Genomic DNA, 22098 nt, shown 5'->3' on the forward strand with positions numbered 1-22098 from the left:
GGACGCTTAAGAATTCAAACATGGCGCAACAAAGACATAAGCCTGAAGGTGAAATTACGACTTTATCATCCACATAGCAATTTATGCCTCGGAAACCTAGACACTTAAAAATCAGATACACAGTTACGCAGTTACTGCAAGTTTTCGAAATGAGATGTTTCAGATCACTTCTCGGCCTCACATTAATGGACCTTGTTCGTAATGTTGAAATCAGAAACCGGCTTGGAGTCACCACCACCCGGGGGGGGCACTCAAGGTAAATGACCTACCAGACGTTCGGCCCTTAAGGGTAGGTTTTTCATAGTTCAGCTAGTGCACTGTAAGGGTAGGAAATTACAGAACTGCACTGAACTGCACTGTAAGGGTAGGAAATTTTGGTAAAAGGCCAATTTTTTGGTAAAATTATCACAAAATTGGTCAATTTTGGTCAATTTTGGAGGAAAAATTCCACATTTTCTTGGAAAATTGCAAAAATTTTCGCCCTTACGGGCGAGAAATTTTGAAAAAGTGCACTGTAAGGGTATGATTTTTCATGGAAATTCACTGCACTGTAAGGGTCCAATTTTAGAAGCCAAATTTTGGGCCGAACGTATGGTCGATTTCAGATCGAGTGCCCCCCCCGGGCACCACCACCATCGTTGACAATCATGGTCGAAATATATTGAGAATTTAGTGTATTTTAAGTGTTTTTCAGACTTTAGAGTTTGGGCGAGAATATTGATTTTAGTACTTTATTTCATTGAATATTTCCATTGTGGAGGGCTTCAGTGGCTTCTAGGCTTCACAGCCTTATTGGAACAATTTTGAGTTTTTGAATCCTGAGCTCTTAAGACTCATGTTAAAACTCAGAGTTAAAACTCAACATTCCAGAAGTTACTGTCTAAGTTGTTTTTTTTCTTCGTCACTTTTCATCTTGGTTTTCGAAAATTTTAAGATTTTACAGTAATCTACTCAAAATTATCTTTTCCATGAAGTACTTTTTCCATTGTATATCTTTTCTCCTTCCAGAGTAATATCTTTTCTCCTTCCAGAGTAATATCTTTTCTCCTTCAAGAGTAATACATCCAGGACAACCTTTTTGTTTGGAACAGATCTTAATACTGTTTTCTTTATTAAAAGTCTCTCTTAGCAACAGTTCCTGAGGGTAACCAAGTAAGTGCTAGTTCGTCTTTGGTAACAATGCACTTTTTAGTAAATTCCCTATATTAAATTTTTTTAAATTTGGCGGTCCAGCACAATTATTATAATAAGTATTCGAAGTATTTTCTCATTCTAATAATGACGTCAAAAACTTAACAGTTGATAATTTGCTTTATTCTCATTTGATTCAAAGTGCATTGTATGATCAACCGGATTACTCAAATCATTTTTAATCCAATTTTTATATTGAAAAGAATGTAATGTATCTAAATCATAATTATCTTTTACGCTAAAAGACTAATGGGGGAGAGCATGATTGTCCAAATATGAGTCAAATGCAACGACCCCGTGGATACTCTCAACCTTGTAAATTTACATCAGATTTTTCTATTTAATTGAAGTTTCCACTACTCTATAAAATGTAATACGTAATTTTTTTAATGATTTTTTATAGAAAAAGCGATGTCCGTGATGGTGAGGGCACAAGAAAATTTTGGTAAGAAATAATTTTTTGTTTAAAGCAAACCAAAAGGATTTTTTCTGACGGTTTTACGATGACTGCGAAAGCGTGAAACAGACTTTTATAATTTTAACTTTACAGATGTGTCGAGCACGCCTTTCCACTCATTACATTACTCAGGCTCAACATCATCAAAAATCATAGTAGTCCTGTAGAATTTGGAAAGTTCTACAGGACTATAGTTCAGTCAGCGAAATAGACTCTAGTCTAATCAGTCTTCGACAAAATTTATTTAATCAATTGATAAGTTGATTAATGGCTGAAGTTTGTGTCTTTTTTAAAGGAATTGTAGTTAAACATTCGAGATAATTCAAACGTTAAAATAAAGTTACGTCATCTGTATAAATTATTTTGGATCTCATATACGATTTGTATTTCTTAATTCAAAAATATAACTTTAAAGAAAAGTTATTCAATGTATTTTTGAAGGAAAGAGCTTTCACATTCTTACGATACCCAATATAGATATTGTAAAGATACGTGTGATATGTCCCTTTGTATTTCTTCGTTATATTCTTCATGGAAAACAATTCGTTGTATTCTTTAAGGAAAAAGGTTCGTTGTATTCTTCAAGGAAAAAGGTTCGTTGTATGTTTCAAGGAAAACGATTCGCTAGGTTTTCCAAGCAAAATGATTCGTTGTATTCTTCAAGGAAAATGGTTCGTTGTATATTCTTCAAGGAAAAAGGTTCGTTGTTTTCTTCAAGGAAAAAAGATTTATTGTATTCTTCAAGGAAAATGGTTCGTTTTATCTTCAAAGAAAATGGCTTGTTGTATTTCTCAAAAAAATGATTCGTTATATTTCTCAAGAAAAAAAAATATTTAGTTTTTGTTTTTCTCAGGGAATTTTTACGACAGAACAAATATTTATGAAAATACTATCAACAAGGATGAATTCCAAATCGGAAATTTATAGAACGTTTTGTCTTTAACTTTTGAGAACGTGTTAAGCCATCTTCAACTTCAGGGCTTTTCTACACTATGCATAATTATGATATACCAGTTTGAAACGTCCTAACTGAATACGTCTGATCGAAACGAGATTCGGACTCGTCCCATTAGACACCAGCCAAGTCGTCTTTAAGACATTTCAAACTAGTACAAAGACGTTCGGACGAGATAGAGACGAGAAAAGACGTGATAAAGACGTCTTCGTGTTTACCGGGTAAGAGCGTTGACGGGGGATGAGAGAGATATCTATATTATATTTACCACATTGGTTCGTTGCCTCGCAGAATGGTTTAACACCCCGTCGATCTTTTGCTTGGATCTTCAAGTGATCTCAGATTTTGAAACCGGTGAACGGTAAGTTAGGCTGCTGGCATACACTACCGGATTCGTGCTTCTTATAAATATATTGCCTGGGGTTTTGTAGAGGTCTGTGATTCAGACAAACGGCAATACGGCTCGTCGGTTCAAGCGTAGCTTTTAACTAAAAAACCTGGTTCCCAAAGTTTCTGCTTCCCAAAGTTTCTGACACCTTAGACAACTCAGTTATCATGTTTTTTTTTTTTGCTTTTGACAGTGACCAGAGCCACTACGATATTTTCGTGATCCTTTTTTCAAGATTGTTCCAAGTTATTAATTCTTATAGGAAAAAATCACTATCGAAGAATACACGTTTGAAAGGTGTTTTCTCATTTTTTTTATCATCGGGAAAAAAAAATCGTTAAACTCTATATTGAAATTGAGGAAATAAGACGATATTGGAGGCTCTCATGAAAATAGAGTCGACAAAAGAGATCACGTACTACGTTGAAACAAAGTTCAATTGATCTGTGTCCAGAAAAACATGCTCAATGTCCGGACTTCGTTTTCTCGTTTGTTTACCATGCCCACGTTACGATCACATCCGAAACCCAAAAATTTCATTAACCACGAACCATAAACCGTTTAAGTAATTGACGTTAAAGACCTCTTTATTGGTTTGTAAAATGATGGTATTTTCACTTTCACTTTTGCCAAATGACATAATTTACAGCCCACTCTTTTTTTATTTTTTTTCTTCTCTATAACACACGTGCTTTACTCTAAACCACAGTTGGCATGACAACTACATGAGTAATCTCGAAAAAAGTCAAATATCAAACTTTAGTTTGGCAATAATTCAAAGTTTCTTCAAACTTAAATGCGTGACCTGCATAGTTTTCACTCAAACGCCAGATCGAAAGTAAAATCCATCGCCAGATTTCGAAAAATATGCTACGTGAAAACAAAGAAATCGCTATATTCGATTCGTCAATCTAAAAGTGACGCAAAGCTCAACGCTTCATTTATTCTTGCTTGTAGATTCATTTCCAGCCCTTCAGGGTGATGCTTGATGCTTGCTGGTAAGCTGACTAGTGAGATGTTGAGAAAGTAGTTGACTTAGTAGTTAACTTCAATCTTTTTCTAAAAGAATGGTTTTATCCCGATTCTTGAAACATAGATATTTCAATTGGTAACTTTCACAAATACTGGACTCTGTGTGTGCGTTGAATAAGTAGGATTTCCACACCAAACAAACCAAACACTTTTCGGCTAAAAACTAAATTGAACACGTGCTGTAGGTTGAACCTTTTTAGTGGGTGGGGTGTGGTATTTATCAAATAGGCCCCAGAATCTGCAGTTTTAATAGGATTCTTAGTAATTACACTTAATGCTTAATGTGCATATGCGAAGTAGGTGAATTATCACAAGAGGTTTGGTATGGATCAGCAAATCATAAATAAACACAGTAATTTTTGCGTGAACCTTTTCAGCGATTTCACTGTTCACGATTAAGAGCAGCATGGATGGCGTGATGAGAAGAGACTATGCTAGGAGTTTATTGACATAGTCATGCATGACCCTCTTTAAATTTTAGAGCGTCTTTTATAATACGTATCGCAAAATTCAAGGGCATTCATAGCGTCAGCTAATCTTTGTCAAAAATACACCTTTTACCAAATGGGCAACGCTGTCGAGCTTGAAATTAGACCATGACCAGGGGAATGTCCTCGTACACCATTTGCCTTATTTGAGTGATCAGCAGCCGGGCTAGCTTCTCTATGAAATAATAAAGACCGAGATGAAAACCGTATTTCAAAGATAATCTTGGTCATCGCTATAACAACTTGAAGTAAACTAACGAAAAGTTCAGTAAGGTAAAAGAAGAGAACACCAGTTTTTATTGTCAACAAAATACGACCGGTTCTAACATTTAAATTTTAATAACTCTCGCTCTAAACGTTTTACAAGAAGAGAGAAAAAATGTTGCATAATTTATGAAGGAATATAATTGCATTTTTATATTCTATTTCACGAGAAATAAATGATTCTTTTGTTTTTTTTACGTCATTAATTATTCAGAAGCTTATCAATGCTTCATTTATATAACCGTCTTTGTGAAAAAAAAAGTAGGGACAAAGAGAAGAAAAAAAGAATTTGGAAAATAGAAGTCCAGCTTGAACTTTTTTTCAGTGTGTCAAATTAAAGCACTGCGGTTAGCAAGTGCTAAACTTTTTTTATTTTAAAAGCAAAATAAATAGTAAGTATCAGTCCTTCTTTTTTATTTCTGTGTTGGATCCTTTGCTCTTGTATTTCAACGTTCCTTCCTTCCTCCACAGTACTGCTCGGTAATCGATTTGAGCCGTGTTGTGCCACACGGACAACACGGCACATTTTATTATTTTGCGATATTGTTGTGGCGCAACAAAGTTTTAAAAACGCGGGAAATCTTTATTTTCTATCTAGACACAGCAAACGCTTTTATTTATTAGGGCTTTTTGAGGAAGATCTCTTTCGTGATTTTGTTACATTGAAGATTTGTCTAAATACAGGATATAATCATCGGCACTTTCATTACCTGGCTTCAACAAAAAAAATCTGAACTGGCTCTCTGCTTTTATTAATTCTTGATGCTGAGTAGTTTGAGTAGGTAGTGATTGTATTCATGGATATCAGCTGACTAAATTAGTTTATTTCAGACTAGTGTATAAACCATGATTTGTTAATCAATCTTGACCAAACTGAGAAAAGTGACAACCAGACTATTTGGAAAACTCGATGGAAAGAGTAAAATTTGATAAATTTTAGCCACTGATATTGGTATCATTCATTGCGCATGATTGGCTTCCCATCCTACACAGGGACACTCCTTTGCATTGAGATTATTGGTTAGCTAAAAGGTGTTTCGATAAGTGCTTTTACAACAAAATTTGTCAACAAAGTTAAGTCAAAACAAAAATGGTAGACTAGAGCTGCGAGAGGATACTTACTTTTTTGATACTTTTTGAAGGCTTCTTTGTTCGTCTCAACAATCATCCAATTTGAGAAATCCGATGATGGACCATGACTTTGATGCTATTTGAATCAGCTCTCCTAAGAGGAAAGTAATAAAAGAGAGGAGCTGCGTAGTTGTATTTTAATGACCAGCCAGGTCTTTCATTTGAGGGCTATGCATGTTAGCCTCGCTCCACTGATGCAAGTTACCCAATCTCACGGTAGTTCTTGCTTGCCAAAAATAGAAAATCGATCGCTGCCTTGCCAAAATAAGTTTATGTTTTAAAAGTAGTCCCCCCTCAATCTTTTACTTTTACACTCATTTTTGATCAATAATGACACAACTCTGCCAGCGCACCAGACTTTTGGAAGCACCAAATACGAATGAGAAAACTTTTTAGCACTGGACAATCATCCAAACACCAGACAGGACGTTTGAATCAGTTTGGTGTTCGCTAAAACGAAAAAGAAAAAAGTCTGGTGTTTGTCCTGTGTCAAGAATATGCGCAATCACCTGATAGATTTGTCTGGCGTAATTTGATACCGTGAAAGGGTAACTTGCATCAGTGGAGGGAAACTTGAATAGCCATCAAATGACCAACCAATCAAAGCAGTAAAATTTCAAAACAAATCAACTACACAGCTCCGCTCGCAGCTCTACTCTAACATTTTTGTTTTGATTTAAGTTTGTATTTTAATGACCAGATAGGTTATTCATTTGAAGGCTATGCATGTTTGCCTCCACTGATGCAAGTTACCCGACTTCACGTTAACAGTTTTCAGAACCAGACAAAAACACCGGACAGTTTGGTGTGTTGGCAGGGTCAAAAATAATTAATTTACCTTACCATTTTACTATTTAGAAAAATCAGTTTAACCAAAATTGAAAATTCAAACGTGATACTATTTTTTGACTTGATATTTGAGGTTAAAAATTTTACTTAAAAGTTAAAAGATTACCTTATGATCAATTTTCCTGAGAATTAATTTCATGTTTTAACAAATTTTTGCTTTTTAAAATAAATCTTGCAAAATCAGGATTTCTGCGTAAAAACTTGGGAAATCAGAAACCTTGCACACCCATCATAACAAAGGCAAAACCAACGTGGTATCAAACTTGCAAGAATTTTCATTTAAAACTGCCAAAGCTACCAATTTTAATACTCAGTATTCAGTTTTACTACATTAAAAGGAAGAAATTTGGGCGGGAATTTAATTTGGCGGATGAAGGACATTTTTGGGAATAAATAGAGCAATTTAAATTTGGCGGAAATTTGATTTGGCAGATGACAGAAAAAATTTAATTTTGGCGGGAAATTTGGCAGATTTTGACCAAATCCGCCAGATTGAGTTCCTGCCAAAACTTCTTCCCTCAAGTTAGCTGCCATCAGTAGCAATGGTAGTATTTTGACAATCATACTTGTGTTTGGTTATAAGTCATTTCAGCTTGTTTCAGTTGTATTTTCCACTATTTTGTGAGTTTGAAAACTTTTGTGATGAGCTTTAAGGAAGTTGATTTGGGTATGATTTATGTAGATAGCTAATATGTAATTTTTAATCAATGGCTTTAATTCATCAATTTACTATCTAAAATTATCAGGAAAATTGAGAATAAATTCATTTAATTTTCTAACCATAGACGTTGGGGTCTACCTCCAGAAACAACATCTCACCATGAGGAGTACGACGAATTGCACAATCAATTTGAATGACGAAGATCTAAAACCGACAGCTTCCATACACGTTATCGTGGACACACCTGACAAATTGATCAATGGATCATGCTTAACGAAATCCACTTTGGATGAATTGACAATGTCTAACTTGGACAAACAAACACACTTAACGAAAGCCAATCTGATGGCAGACATGAAGCACAATAACACAGACGACACCCACCAACCTCTGGTGAAAGGTTCACTAAACGATAACTCAGATACTGACAACACTAAAGATCAAGGCAAAGATAATAAAAGTAAGTATTGACATTTTTAAAAGTGTGAATTAATCTCAGCCTCATGAAGATCTAGAAGTCTTATTAAAAATTTAAAAATAATTCCAAAAAGGTTGGTTAGTAATAAATGTTTTTAATCGATCGATTTTTCTTAAAAGACCTAAATTTATATTCAACTGATTATCCAATAAATAATTTTTAATACATGTCAGATGATTCATTTATAAAGAATTTAAATCTAAAACAAAAATTTGTGCTAACTGTTTTTATCAATGGATTCTTTTTAAAATTTCACCTAAAGGTTGCGAAGGTGCATGTTAAATGTTGCTCAAAAAACAAATGACGTATTGGATGTTGTTTGCTTCAATCTTTAGATATATCGTAAACATGTGGGCAGTTAGAACGGTGTATAAATAAGTGGTCATCACAACTTTTCTTTTCTCGAGCTTTAAAATTCATAAATAAATCCTTTTTAATTCAACTACCATGGGGTCTTTATTTTTTCAAATGTTTTGACATCATATCACAGTCAGTGGGCAATCAATTACGTCTTATTAAATCAGAAGGTCATGTTTACAAGGAATTTTAGTTTTTGGAATCTTTATTGAGGTTGAATTGAATTTTGACAATCGATAAAAATTTTCGGAATCTTTTCCAGTAGCTCAGTAGCTACTTCACTATCCTATATAAAATATCACCAAATATAAAGGGTGTATGCATGAGTACACAGAACAAAGCATAAGAAGATTTAAGCTTTTTTCAAGTAACCTTGGTCACTCATTTGATCTTTGTCGATTGTGCCAAGATGTTGACAAAAATTATCATCATTTTTATTTCATTGTTGCTATGAAGACGAAATATGTGTTAAAATGGCGTCTATCAATAAATGCGATTTGGCACTCATTCTATGCAGAAATTATTTTAACGACATTGTATAAACTTATTCTGGTTTTGCATACTCCTAACAACCCTTTATGTAGTTGTTAGCTTAAATTCTTTTCCAACGTTTGCCAAAAAAAATTAACATTCACGAATCCAACTTTTTTTAACCTACAAATTACATCCCTTCTAATTATATTCGACAAAATCCTGCGAATTTTAAAGTAGAAATAGAAATTAATGGTCGCATTCCTTTCCTATAAAAATACTTAAAAAAACATAAATTTCACATTTTTAAAAATCATGTTGATAATAGATCACCCATAGTGAATTGAATTCTGATGATTGACAATATCATCCTTGTGGATATCTTGAAATCGGAAGTCACATCAATTTTCGAATCAATAATGTATCTTGCATAGACTTTCATCATCAGTAAAGATGTGACGATTAAAAAAATAGTATTACGGCTTAGTTTTTCAGGAAGTGTTTCCACGGTTTTAAATAGTAAATAAACAAAAGCAGTGCCAGAAAGTTTTATCCGATTATTACCAGTAATAATGGTTCTTTGAAGTAAGGGAATGCGGAAAAAATCTTACAGCTGACTTTCTTTGTCCGAAAATCATCAATTTCTTAATTCAAAAAATTAGAACCGTTTATTTTTGTACGAAAAATTGGGATGAAAAATTGGTAAAAAGCCACTATTTTTAAGATTTTGAGACAAAGAAGCTTTTACAAAAGTTTTTCGAAAATCTATTTCTATTTTGGCTAAAAATACACCATCTAGTGCAAAATTTATATTCAGAATATTATTTCTTCGCCGAAAATAAGGTCCTCAAAGTTAAAATACTTGTCTTCGCAAAAATCTTTATTTTCTTCCATATCAAATTTTTTCATTGTGATTTGTAAATTTTCAGATCCAGGAATAGTTAGCCTAAATGAAAATGTATAACTTAGTAAAGTTTTGTTGGCTACGTCAGTCAGAAGAACACATTTTATACACGATAAATATGAAGAATTCACTATGGTCAGAGCCCTCAAGATTTTGGATTTAAATTTAAACTGATCGAAAAAATTATGATGACCTACGGTGTTTTCCATGCCATTCCATAGGCATAAATTATGCAGATTCGCATAAATTATGAGCCTCATTAATGGATACTTAGCATTTGCTTTAGGTTGTTGATTTAATGACAATCTTGCATGCTTTTGGCAATTATTACGAAACGATAATTACCCCTTGAGTGGGAAGATCTTTATTTGTTTACACCGTTGTTTCTAATCGAGATTAAGTTACCCTGGTAACGAGGATAGACTGTTGCTATGAAGAACAATATATATTCAAATTAGCTAATTATAAACTAATTTAAATGTCTTTTGATTTTATAATAGCGCTGCGTGATTGAGTACCTATTTTTCCCTCTCTTTTCTAAAGGTCTTTTTTGAAGCAATAAAATGGCTCTTCTCGCATTGAATTGAAAAAAAAATCTTCTTATGTTTTAATGTCTATTTAAAACTTCAAAGATATGTTGATAATTATCATCTTAAAATCTTCTTAAATCTAAATTTAGACGAAAGATATTTCCCATTTGGATAGGAATTACAGAATATCTTTTCGTGACTTTTAAACTAAAATCGTATAGAACCTTCCCAAATTTATTGTGTAAAAATAATTGGTCATTTTGTTAAAAAATAGTAAGCTATTGACAATTAATCTGGTTCGTTTTGCCAAGGAGATATCAACTTTTATTTTACTGTTCTTTCAAAGTTGTATAATCTGAGAGTACAGAACGTACTGATCTGTTAGCTATACTGGAGATTGAATCCAGAAAAGTTGTTTTCTATCATTTACTCTACTTCTCACGTGTTTTCACTAACCTTTGCACAAACCTGATCAGTGATTTTTATTTTTTTTCTCACTGTTTTAGAGAAGCCATATGGAGGAAGACCACTTCGTTTCCAGTGTCCTGATTGTGATCGAAAATTCCATGCACCATCTCATCTTAAACGACATCGACTTTGTCACACCTCCGAAAGACCTTTTCAATGTCACATTTGCAAGAAAGGTGAGGAAAACTCCTTCGATGAAATCTGAATTAGATGAGAGTACTTAGTAAAATCTTAGTAAAATGTGCAATTATACTTTTAAATTTTCAAATCTAAAGAAATTGAATGAACTGAAAAGGAAATATTTTTCGGATGATACTTTTACCCTCATCTTTAACTGTGTAAAAGTCATAAACGGGGAATGAAAACTTTCTCTTAATTTTTAGCGAAAAAGCGGCTCTTTTGTGAGTAACCTTTAGAAAAACGATTGTCCGAGAAATTTTCTACCCTGATATCTTATCCCATTGATTTTATCAAATTTTCATTCAGAACTTATTTTTTCTCCAGGATTCTTACAAGCTTGGCACTTGGGACGTCACATGACCATTCATACCGGAAACAAACCTTTCCAATGTCCGGAATGTCCCAAAACATTCGGAAGTCGTTTTGAAATGAAGACTCATTGTAACTACATTCATAAAGGTTAGATATTTGACTTTGAAGTCTAAAACCTATATCAGAAGAAAGTGTAGATCTTTCTTAGTTTTTTTTACATTTTACAAAATACCAAGACTAAGAAGTAGGTTGTTTCATCATAGCTAAAACTCGTTTTCTTATTTTTGGAATACGAATTCAAAATTTCTTTATATCATTTCTCAATTTTTTCCAAATATCAAGTTTCTCCAAAATATGAAAGACTACTCTAAGTTTAACAAAGATGAATTGAGAAGGATGTTTTTTAAAGATAATTCTTCATTCTCCTTCACCAGGTATCAAGGAGCATGAATGTACAGTCTGCAATAAGATGTTCACGTTGAGAAGTAACTTGAAAGTTCATATGAGAAAACATACTGGTGAAAAACCTTACCAATGTGAAATTTGTTTGAAGAGATTTGGTCAACGAGGACATCTTCAATATCATATGAGAAAACATGAAGGTAAGGGATTGATGCCCTCATCCAAAGAAAGGGAGATGATCCACTTTGAAATTTCTTACCAACAGACACATTTGTCACCGATGCTAGGCTAACCTTTTTCCAGAAAGAAAGGTTCAATTAAGTGTCAATAATACACGATTGTTCACTGGCGAATTTAGGACAATAGAGCAAGTATGTCGGAAACATGCCAAGGAGTGCAACGCTCGTTAAAAGACAATAAAATTACAATTACACATCTCTTCCTCTGATAGGTTCGACGTGGTCTAAAACCGCCTATAATTGTTGGTCTTATCTTATCACCAGTAAAGTCAATAATCTACATTTTCTCTTCACAGGAAAGACACCTTCAACACCAACTGGTAAAGAACACAGTGTCATCAAAGCTAACGAATTTATCACAAAATCAAAATCAATGGAAGAAGATGAGAAAGACCTTACTACATCTTCTGATTACGGTAGTGAATCTGACTCCATGAACAGTGACCCTGCGTCACCCATGTCACCTACCTTTCCCTCAATGACTACCCCTGTATCGCGGGCTCGATACTCTCCATTATCACCTGTCAGCAGACCTATCCCGATGTCCAGAAGCCCGTACAATCCACCATCTCCTCCCGAGAGTAGTTTCTTCAGATTCGCCGGTAACGATATCCCACTTTCAGGACGCATGTTTGATCACACGAACCCCACAGAAATCAAACCTTTCGTTTGCGTGTCCTGCAATTGCGGGTTCGGTGAGATCCGCTCGATCCGCGCGCACGTGCGACATTCACACGCTCGAAATAGTATCCATAACGAGCTCTTCTCGTGTGCTTTTTGTTGTAAAACGTTCACAACGATTGACTCGTTACAACACCACCATGATGCTTGCAAGCAACGACACATCCCATTGTCAACTCTTCCAACTCCTCCGTTGCTCAAGAAAGAACACATCGATTATGATTACAATCCAAGACCATTGAAACGTTCCGGTTCCTCAGAAATTTATTTTCAATACGGAAAACGACAAATGTACGGGCCTGTATCTCCTGGTGGCCGCTCCTCAACCTCCGATACCACCTTCGATCGCCTACTACCGCCGTACAACAGAGAACCAGCTCTTTACGAATGTCCTCATGGTTGTGAATGTAGGAAACCTCCTACTAACTTGAACAACAAAATGGTACAAGCCAGATACATCAAATATTTGGAACAATGTCAACAAATGTTGGAATCTCATGTTCAATTAATGGAAGCTATCAAGGTATCCAGAAAATAGAACCTCTTCTAAAAAACTAATAACCTCGACTTATAACCAGACGACCAACTTTTGTCTGGAGAATGTGGAAAAGATAAGACAGGAAGTGGACCTTCTAAGCTAGAGTTATCCTTATATTTGAACGTTAAGTTAGAGATTGTACAAACGACTGTACCCTAGAACACGAGGCGAAACATTATTTCTAATACATCTTCTTTTCTTATTGAGGATATGATACTGCTTTTTTTATCTTTAAAAATTTGACCACAGATAATATATCTGGATTCTTTAAAATAACTCGTTTAGAGTTTACTTTGGTAATTAAAATTATTTATTTCTTCCTTAGATTTTTTGGTGTTCATATTTTGTTTTTTATTTCAATTTTTATAACCTTGACTTAAGACATAATCAGGTGTCTGTATTTACAAAATAATTTATAATCAATAATTAAAGATTTTACCCATTTTTTATGGGTGACAAATTTTTTGACGGCAATTTTTAAAAGAGAAATTTAGAAAATCTAATAAATTTTATAGAACGGTGTGAGTGATTTTTTACTCTCGCTTCTCTTCAACGGACTATCAAATGCACACATTTAGTTGTGTCCCCAATTTGCAAAGAAATCTTTTAGTTTCAACCTGGTTTCGCAATCAAACTGATCATATGGATATGTTAAACCTCGGATATTGATTGCCTCAGCTTGTACGGTATTTCCCAAACTTCATTTTCAAATACTTTTTGTTCCTAATAAAATTCCTTAAGAGCACGAACAAAATTAAAATTGACTTTTCTATTGCTTTTAATTTCATCCAAAAATTAAAGGTTTTGTTTTTAAATAAGAGTGATATCGTTTGGTTACTTACTCATCAATTTTAATTCACAAGCTTGAATTGGCACGGATGTGGAGCAAGAAAGATGAAAAGAAAGACATTTTTTGCTTATATCAGCATAATATAACAATACGCAGACACAGTGTCTGCCTCTTGTTATATTGTGCTGATATAAGCAGAAAATTGTTTTTCTTTTCCTCTTTCTGACCATATTGCTCCACATCCGTGTCAATTCCATGTGAAGAAGCTTGTAATTTAAGTAAGTAAAGCAAAGTAAAGTAAACGATGTCACTCTTATCTAAAAACAAAACCTTTAAGTGATTTCAAGAAATCGCAAACTAAAAGTAAAATGTATTACAATATCGTTATACGCTAGCTATTGTATTATACTAATTATATCATATTATATATTTTTTGACGATACTGACCTCTTATGGTTGGTTGATATTACGACGATTTGATATATTAGAATAATACATTATCTTTTTATTCCGATTGTAAACTTTTGACCATATTGTTTTGGAAAGCAATAGAACTGTCCCATGCTCATTAACATGTAGTCTTCAGTATTTTTTAGAACCGTTGAAAATTGGCTTTGGTATTCCAGAAAAATGATTTTACCTCCCTTGGTGGAGAGGTCGTATATGGAAGGTCAATCACTGGATTTTGGCTGAAATTTGAGGTACCCGCAGGATTTTTGGCAACTTTTTTACCCATTGAAATTTTGTCTTCTTTTAGATTTTTCCTGGATTTTCACCTCCCTGGACGATAAAAATGACCTCCTCAGCTAGCCTAGTAAACTAAGCCTGTGTTTACAAGGCTAAGACACACGGCTTAGGCAATAGATTCCGTCAGCGACCGTACTACAGTGGTAGAGCATCCGGCTACGGTTCGCAAGGTTGTGGGTTCAACCCCCAGCCGGGTCATACCAAAGATGCCCAAAATGGTACTTGATGTCTCTCTGCTTGATGCTCAGCAACTAAGAGAAGGATCAAGGGTAAGTGAAGAAATCCAGGGAGAAAGAGTGGCGCCCTCCCCTACCTTCGGGTAGATAGCTATCGAAAGAGGAGCCTTCGGGTCACGTTGTGTGCCGGCTGGGGTGGTTTCATTTCTTTTTCAAGACCAAGTGCTTAGAATCCATTATAATTCTGAAAATACTATTTTTACCAAAGTATCATCTATAGACGTATAGAAGTAAGGCTTTTATTTCCAAGAAAATTCTGGTCATATCGTACTTAAACTTTTCACGACTATTTCGACAATTTGCCTTTTTCCACAAAAGTAAGTTTTTGATTTTGCGAAATCTGTCCCTTAAAGTTTATTAGCGAGCTTATATATCGGAGGATATCAAGGGCGACGGTAAATGAAGTAGGTGCAAAACAAAGTCGATAGCTGATGTACGGCTCTATATCGCTTTCGATCACCTTAAACAGACGACTGTATTTTGGTGATTTTACCGTCGTTGAGCAAAGTGGACGGCGGTTTTGGTAACGTGTCAACTTTGCTTTATACCGCCTCCTTCGATTTGTCGAATATATTAACTCGCTATCTTTCTTTATCGACAGCAGTCATTTAAACTTTTCGTAACTTTTCTGAATTTTACCTTTCAACGGAAATAGGCTTTTGAAACTTCTACAAACCTATCTTCCCCCTTTCGATTTCAAAGTTTTGAATTGCATATACAACCGTTTTTAAATCTATAATCATAGTCGTAATATTTTAGAAAAAAGATTTAGAAGCGCTCTAGATTAGGGAGGAAGGGTAGAGCTTTAACTCTGAGTTTTAATGCTAGACATAAGACTTAAGAGCTTAGAATCTAAAGATCCAAAAGTTCAAAAATGGTACAATAGGGCTCAGAATATAGCCTGGAAGCCTATAAACCCCTCCCGAATTGAAATACTCGAATATATTTATCAATTAGGCCAAAAAGTGACTTTCTCGATCGAACTCCAAATTTCGAAAAACGAGGAAATAAGCTAAATTCTCAATATATTTTCACCATGATTGTAGTGCTCCCGCGGAATTTGATCTTCCGACAAAGGCCACACTTGGGAATATAAAAAGAATTATAAAATGTATTTTAAAATAATTCTCTCTTTTTTACCTAAACAGGCTTTCAAAAATAATATTGTCAAAGTAAAAAATTTAATAAATTTTATTAAAGAATGTAAAAAATATAAAATTTAAGTCATTTAAAATTGTTAAAAAGATAAAACGTGAAAAAAAGCCTAAAAAATATCGGCGTCAATCTAAAATTTTGATTGGTCTATATTTTGAGAATATGCAATTTGATTGGTTAATGTGTAGAGCATTTTGCTGCAGCTGGCCAATTACAGTATCCGTTCTTTTTATCGAAATGTAATCCTTTTGGACACGATCGATCGTAACTTCGTCCATGGACACATTGGAAATATTTTGTACAATCTTTTGGGTGTGGAACAGGGCCGCTCTTGCCTTTGCAAAGTGCTAAAAAAAGTAATGATAAACAATTTTGTAAAAAACATGTATAAGTTAATAACGAAGAAGAACATGAAGAACATTATTATCAAGATTTCTAGCGACTGTTTTTAATGGAATTCCCTACCCTACTAAAAATCGTTTAAAGTTTCAAAAATCACACGAAGGAATGAATAAATCGAACAAGAAAAAAATATGATGTTAAAGTCCCTTCCACTTACATTGAGCTTCTGTTGTTGTGGGTTTTGCTTTTGTTGTGACAATTTTCACTGTTGTCTCGGGTGCAGCTACTGTGGTAGTGGTTTCTGGTGCAGCAACTGTAGTGGTTTTGGGTGCAGCAGTTGTAGTCTTTGGTGCTTTGGTAGTAGTTTCAGGTGCAGCAGCTGTCGTGGTTGCAGGTGCAGCAACGGTTGTCGTTTCAGGTGCAGCGACTGTAGTGGTTCTTGGTGCTTTCTGCGTAGTTGCGGGAGCTTTGGTTGTAGTTTCAGGTGCAGCAACTGTTGTTTCTAGTTTTCGTGTTGTTGCAGGGGCTTTTGTGGTGGTCGTGGCTGGGGCGGCAGTTGTTGCTATACGATGAATGAAAGCAATTAAAATTTGGCTTGACCTACGGTTGTCCTTACCCTATAGTGATTTGTTGGCTTAAATGTTCCATATGTTTTCTTTATAGTTTATCTATGAAAAGGATTTAAGAGATTTAAAATTAGTATTGTCTTTGTAATTTTAATTTCTCACTTTTCAATTCTGCCTAAATGGCCTAAATTATGGTCATCTCAGTCTCCTGTCATAGATACTGTTCCTAACAGAAGGTGTGGTTGCAATAATCTATTAATATTGAACAGTCAGATAATGGTGGTGGATGTAACAAAAGATACAGTGGTGTATTTTCTGTAATATCTTACCATCACCACAGTCGACTGCGAAACGCCAATTACAAACATTCTTCTCTACATCGAAAACAAGGACACCAGGACATGTCTTGAACGTTGGTCGGGAGCCTTGACAATGGATAAATTTGCTGCAATCTTTTGCATCGCGAATGTAATATTCACCGCTCTTTGCGCAAACACCTAAAACAGGGAAATATATATATATATTATAATAGGTATCGCTCAAAGGTACCGATATTTCCGAATGTCATTTTGGTGGGTTTCTCAAAATTTCTCATCGATCACATCATTCTATTCAAGTGAAGAGTTTAAGACAAATAACAAAAAAAGACAACACTAAGCAAAAAATTCAGCCTTAATAACGATGGGCTGTAAATCCAATGGATAGAATTAACCAAAAAGAATTGAAAAGGAGAAACATACTTTTGGTGGTCGTGGGCCTAGTTGTGGGGATGGTGGAACCAGTGAAAGGGGTGGTCGTTGTCGTTGTTGTAGTTGTAGTTGTTGTCGTGACTACAAAGTAAAGAAGAATGAACGTAAAGAATGCAACTAATTGGCTTTGGGTTGATTAGGTTAATAACCGTTCTCATAAAGGAAATCAAGAATTTATATTTTTCAAAAGTTTTAGTAATAATAATATTTAAAAGTCAACTCACCATCCCTCAGAAAAAGATGTGAGGTTTGCTCATACTGTATCCTTCAGAAGTTTAATTTATGTTACTTTCTTATGACTAGACATTATATTCTTATTTGATTCCCCACAAGAACAAGATCAAAACCTGTTTTGTAGTTCTGTAGTTATAGAAGTAGAATATGGTAACGTCAATCTCTTACTTTTCTAGACTCTTCTGCAATTTGTTGGTTAGAGATTTTAATTATTTTTACAACTTACAGAATTCGCCATCTTTACACAAAACACTACGTGGATTAACACATTTCTTGAGGGTTGGGTCATACTTGAACCACCAGCAATTGACCACTCCTTTTTTACCATCGATACAAGTAATATATTTGTGGCAACTTCCAGGGAAAATGTTTCGTTCAGGTTTTCCAATACAAAATGCTATAATATAAATGGGAAGAAATTTCAAAGCAATGATAACTTAATACCTATGATTTTTCATACTTTCGATGCCTCAAAGAGTCAACTTCACGGTTGAAGTTCGTTCGACTTTGATATGCATTTTCATAGCACTATATAACCGATCGGACTTAATAGATAAGAGGGCCATTTGAAAAATAAATTTTCACTCACGATCAGGGGTGGTTGTAGAGGTGGTAGTTGTAGCGGTGGTTGTAGTAGTTGGAGCGGTTGTGGTTGTCTCTTTGGCTGCTGCTGTGGTTGTCTCTTTGGCTGCGGCTGTGGTTGTCTCTTTGGCTGCGGCTGTGGTCGTCTCTTTGGCTGCGGCTGTGGTCGTCTCTTTGGCTGCGGCTGTCGGTCTCTTGGCTTCGGCTGTGGTCGTCTCTTTGGCTGCGGCTGTGGTTGTCTCTTTGGCTGCGGCTGTGGTTGTCTCTTTGGCTGCGGCTGTGGTTGTCTCTTTGGCTGCGGCTGTGGTTGTCTCTTTGGCTGCGGCTGTGGTTGTCTCTTTGGCTGCTGCTGTGGTTGTCTCTTTGGCTGCTGCTGTGGTTGTCTCTTTGGCTGCTGTTGTGGTGGGAGCTGCCTTTGTTGTAGTGGTTGGTGCTTTAGCAGTGGTGGTAGGAGCCTCTGTAGTGGTAGGAGCTTCGGTTGTAGCAGCGGCAGTAGTTGCTGGTTTCGTAACTTTAGGAGGTGTTGTAGTTCTTGGGCGTTTTGTTGGGCGAATTCCGTCCTTACATTTGACATTACGAGGCCAATCACAGTATTCACCTGCAACATTGAAGACCAGAGTAGGGGGACAGTGGTAGACCACTGCGTGACCTTTGAGTTTACCGGTTCGTGGACATCTAATAAATTGACTGCAATTCTTTGGATCAGCGTTGAACTCGACTTTACCAATACAAAATGCTGCAATAAATTGGTAGTAGAAATATAAGAAGGTTAAAAAATAAAATTTTATGAAAATGAATTCTTCTCTTAATAAGTATCTTGATAAGTCGTCCATAAGTCAATATACAAGAAAACCAACCAAAATTATTCATCTCATGTAAATCATCAAGAATCGACCTAGATGAATCCAACAAATGAAATTAATGGCAACTAAATAGCAACCATCAGCCGAATTTACCAAGGAATTAAGAAAGGGAACTTAGGATATCGATGAGAAAATAGGGAAGCTTAAAAATGCTATAAGCGTAAGTTGGCGGACACCTTTGACTAGTGGTGGACAATTCTATTTTCCCCGGCCATTTCCTAGTCAAATCCTCATAAAAAAGTTTCTAAAAGGTGGACATTAGCGGACCGTTTTTTTGCACGAAATGGCCAAAACGCTACTTTTTTCCTCTCTAATCAGGGGACATCAACGGTCAAACTGATCATAACATAGACTTAAAAAGAAATAGATAGGATTGATTTATCCAAACTATCTATTTCTTAAACTCTTGAAAGTTTAATTGAACAAATCGCTTATAGACGTTTGGAGCGCTTCCTTTATCCATTCGTGAATTTATTTACATCATGAAAATGACATGGACCTCAAGACTACTATGATTCATAAAACTAAATTGTTGCATTTAAATAATCATTCTCTTGTTCTTCCATGTCCTAGTGTCTCTAGAAAAGCAATTCGGACCAAAATTTTACATACTTGAAACCCTTAATAGTACCTAAGATTAGAGCACAGAATTGAAAAGTTTCTAAAAGGCGGACATTTCTATTTAGCAGATAAAATAAACAATAGGACTTACGATTGATTGTCGGTGTAGGAGTCGTTGTCGTCGTGGTTGGGGCGGTAGTTGTGGTGGTTGGGGCAGTAGTTGTGTTGGTAGGAGCAGCAGCTGTCGTTTCAGGGGCAGCAGCCGTAGTGGTAGGGGCAGCAGTTGTCGTTTTAGGGGCAGCAGTTGTCGTTTTAGGGGCAGCAGTTGTGTTGGTAGGAGCAGCAGCTGTAGTGGTAGGGGCAGCAGTTGTCGTTTTAGGGGCAGCAGCCGTGGTGGTTGGAGCAGCAGCTGTAGTGGTAGGGGCAGCAGTCGTGGTTTCAGGTTCAGTAGGAGCAGCAACCGTCGTCGTAATTACAGGAATAGTCGATTTTGCTTTGTGAGCGGTGGTTGTCGCTGGTAAAGCGACATTGTAGCTGAAGACAGCAAAGAAACACAAAGTTACCAGAAGCTTCATCCTCTCTTGTTACACCTTGCTATTCCTTTAACGTTTCTATAAATCTAACAACAAACCAACCAATATCAACAGTGTCAATCTTTATGAAAAAATAAAAAAAAACCTCTAAATATAATCACGTATTTTTATGTTTCTCTTTTATTCGTTGCCTTCCTTATCACACCAAGGATGTTGGAAGAAGAATGAAAATGAGTGAAGACAGGACGAATCTTATATCCTATCCAATCGTTTTTACGAGATGTGATATCAAAAATTCTTAATTAGCCTTTGTAATAATAAAGGCGTAATATTTCCGGTAATTGGTTGATTGGATGAGTAATGACAATTCCACCAATCAATGTTTCTACTTCCTCGTCGTCAAGATAAGAAAAAATGTTTCTTTAACAGTGTCAAAACATCGACAATATTTCTTCTATTTTTAATAAATTTCGCAAATTCTTTTTCATTGAAAGCTAATATTTCTAATTTATGTTTCGTATGTATGTCATTAGAGTGAATTTTAAATAACTTCAATGACAAATTTGTTTGTTACGTCTTATCGCATTTCGCTGATTAATGCCGCGAAAAGCTGCTGAGAATAAATCATTAAGAATAGCCAGATGTTCCAGAACGCTGAGTCATAGAATCGATGACACCTGTCAATAAAGAACAACACAAACGCTTCAAGAAAATGGGGTTCAAACACAGATCTCTGTAAATCCCGAAGGGCTAGATGTTGTGCTTTAAGCTCTTCCAAGGAAAAAAAATGAATAATTATATAAAAAATATTTCTACTTTTGTTTTCGAAAACTCGCGAAGCTTCTTATTGGTCAAGCGCTGATATTCTATTGTAATGTCATGTGATCTAGGTAGGATTTCTTACCTAACCTCTCAGCACACTTTTCAGCCAAAACACGACATCTAGCCCTTCGGGCTTTATAAATTTATGGGTTCAACTTGATCAGACTTGATTGAAGAATTCTTTTACCCCCTCCTCAAAGAAGATCATTTCTGGAAAGGACAGCGTGCTGGAATTTGTCAACATTTTAAGATTCCCCTGTATGTTATTGTATATTGGAATTTCAGACCACTAGTCGGGTTTATCGTATTCACGAATTTTTTCACTTTTTAAAGTATTTACAATGTCTGTTTTTGTTACAGAATTAGAATTACTTCAAAATATCGAAATTAAAACAGGAAAGAAAAACGATCCTTCTTGTTCCTGTTGCCTCCTCATTCAAATGTTACGACTTCCACATGAAGATTTTCATCGCAAAATATTACAAAATTCCTTTCCGCAAAACAGGATTTTACAGAGACATCAAAATAACTTTTCTTGATAATATCTCATCAAAGCAAGGACATTGAATCAGAAACTGGATTTTAATTAACTATTAAAACCTTGTAGTACCCATAGAAATTCTAAATTGGCCTAATTAAATCAGCTCATCAAATTAGCCGTCATTAAATGCCAAGAACTACTTATATAATACCTGAGTTCCCTTATCTAATGTTTAATTAAATCGAAGCCGCAGATGTCCGATTTCGTTTAGAGCCGTCCATTCATGCTCCGTATTAGCGCCCTAATGGCTTTCTCTAAACACTTCCTCTCGCAGGGGGAGGGTGAAATGCCTAACCCTGTAAGAACTTTGAATATTCCTCTCTATAAGGAGTGAACAGCCCTCCATTATAGTGGCGGAAAAAAAAACGCCTGTGTCACTTTGGCGGAATCATTTTATTGAG

The 22098-nt window shown here is 35.4% G+C and overlaps 2 protein-coding genes and 1 long non-coding RNA gene across 4 annotated transcripts in view; 1 reads left to right on the top strand and 2 right to left on the bottom strand.

The window, feature by feature from the left end:
• Positions 1–1571: 1571 nt before the first annotated feature.
• Positions 1572–14338, top strand: LOC136800554 (oocyte zinc finger protein XlCOF28-like). Of its 2 annotated transcripts, none has more exons than XM_067057213.1 (6): positions 1572–1636; positions 7541–7876; positions 10663–10800; positions 11129–11263; positions 11551–11718; positions 12054–14338. In XM_067057213.1, the coding sequence occupies exons 1-6, from the start codon at positions 1603–1605 to the stop codon at positions 12974–12976; spliced, it is 1734 nt and encodes a 577-aa protein (XP_066913314.1). In that variant the 5' UTR covers positions 1572–1602; the 3' UTR covers positions 12977–14338. The 2 variants fall into 2 exon arrangements, with proteins under 2 accessions (XP_066913314.1, XP_066913315.1); XM_067057214.1 differs by lacking the exon at positions 1572–1636 and adding an exon at positions 5062–5167.
• Positions 5913–22098, bottom strand: part of LOC136800566 (uncharacterized) — a 33539-nt gene continuing 17353 nt past the window's right edge. Inside the window, exon 4 of the long non-coding RNA XR_010845724.1 lies at positions 5913–6356. This is a non-coding gene — a long non-coding RNA (uncharacterized lncRNA). The remainder of the gene's footprint in view (positions 6357–22098) is intronic.
• On the bottom strand, positions 15865–20736 carry LOC136800553 (integumentary mucin C.1-like). The gene is made up of 7 exons (XM_067057212.1): positions 19953–20736; positions 18385–19113; positions 18022–18192; positions 17553–17642; positions 17142–17309; positions 16464–16808; positions 15865–16251 (listed from the first exon to the last, which is right to left on the bottom strand). Exons 1-7 carry the CDS (start codon positions 20374–20376, stop codon positions 16082–16084), a joined length of 2097 nt encoding a protein of 698 aa, XP_066913313.1. The 5' UTR covers positions 20377–20736; the 3' UTR covers positions 15865–16081.

The sequence above is a fragment of the Clytia hemisphaerica genome, unplaced genomic scaffold (genome assembly GCF_902728285.1).
Source record: "Clytia hemisphaerica strain Z4C2 unplaced genomic scaffold, Clytia hemisphaerica genome assembly, whole genome shotgun sequence".
Classification (NCBI taxonomy): Eukaryota; Metazoa; Cnidaria; class Hydrozoa; order Leptothecata; family Clytiidae; genus Clytia; species Clytia hemisphaerica.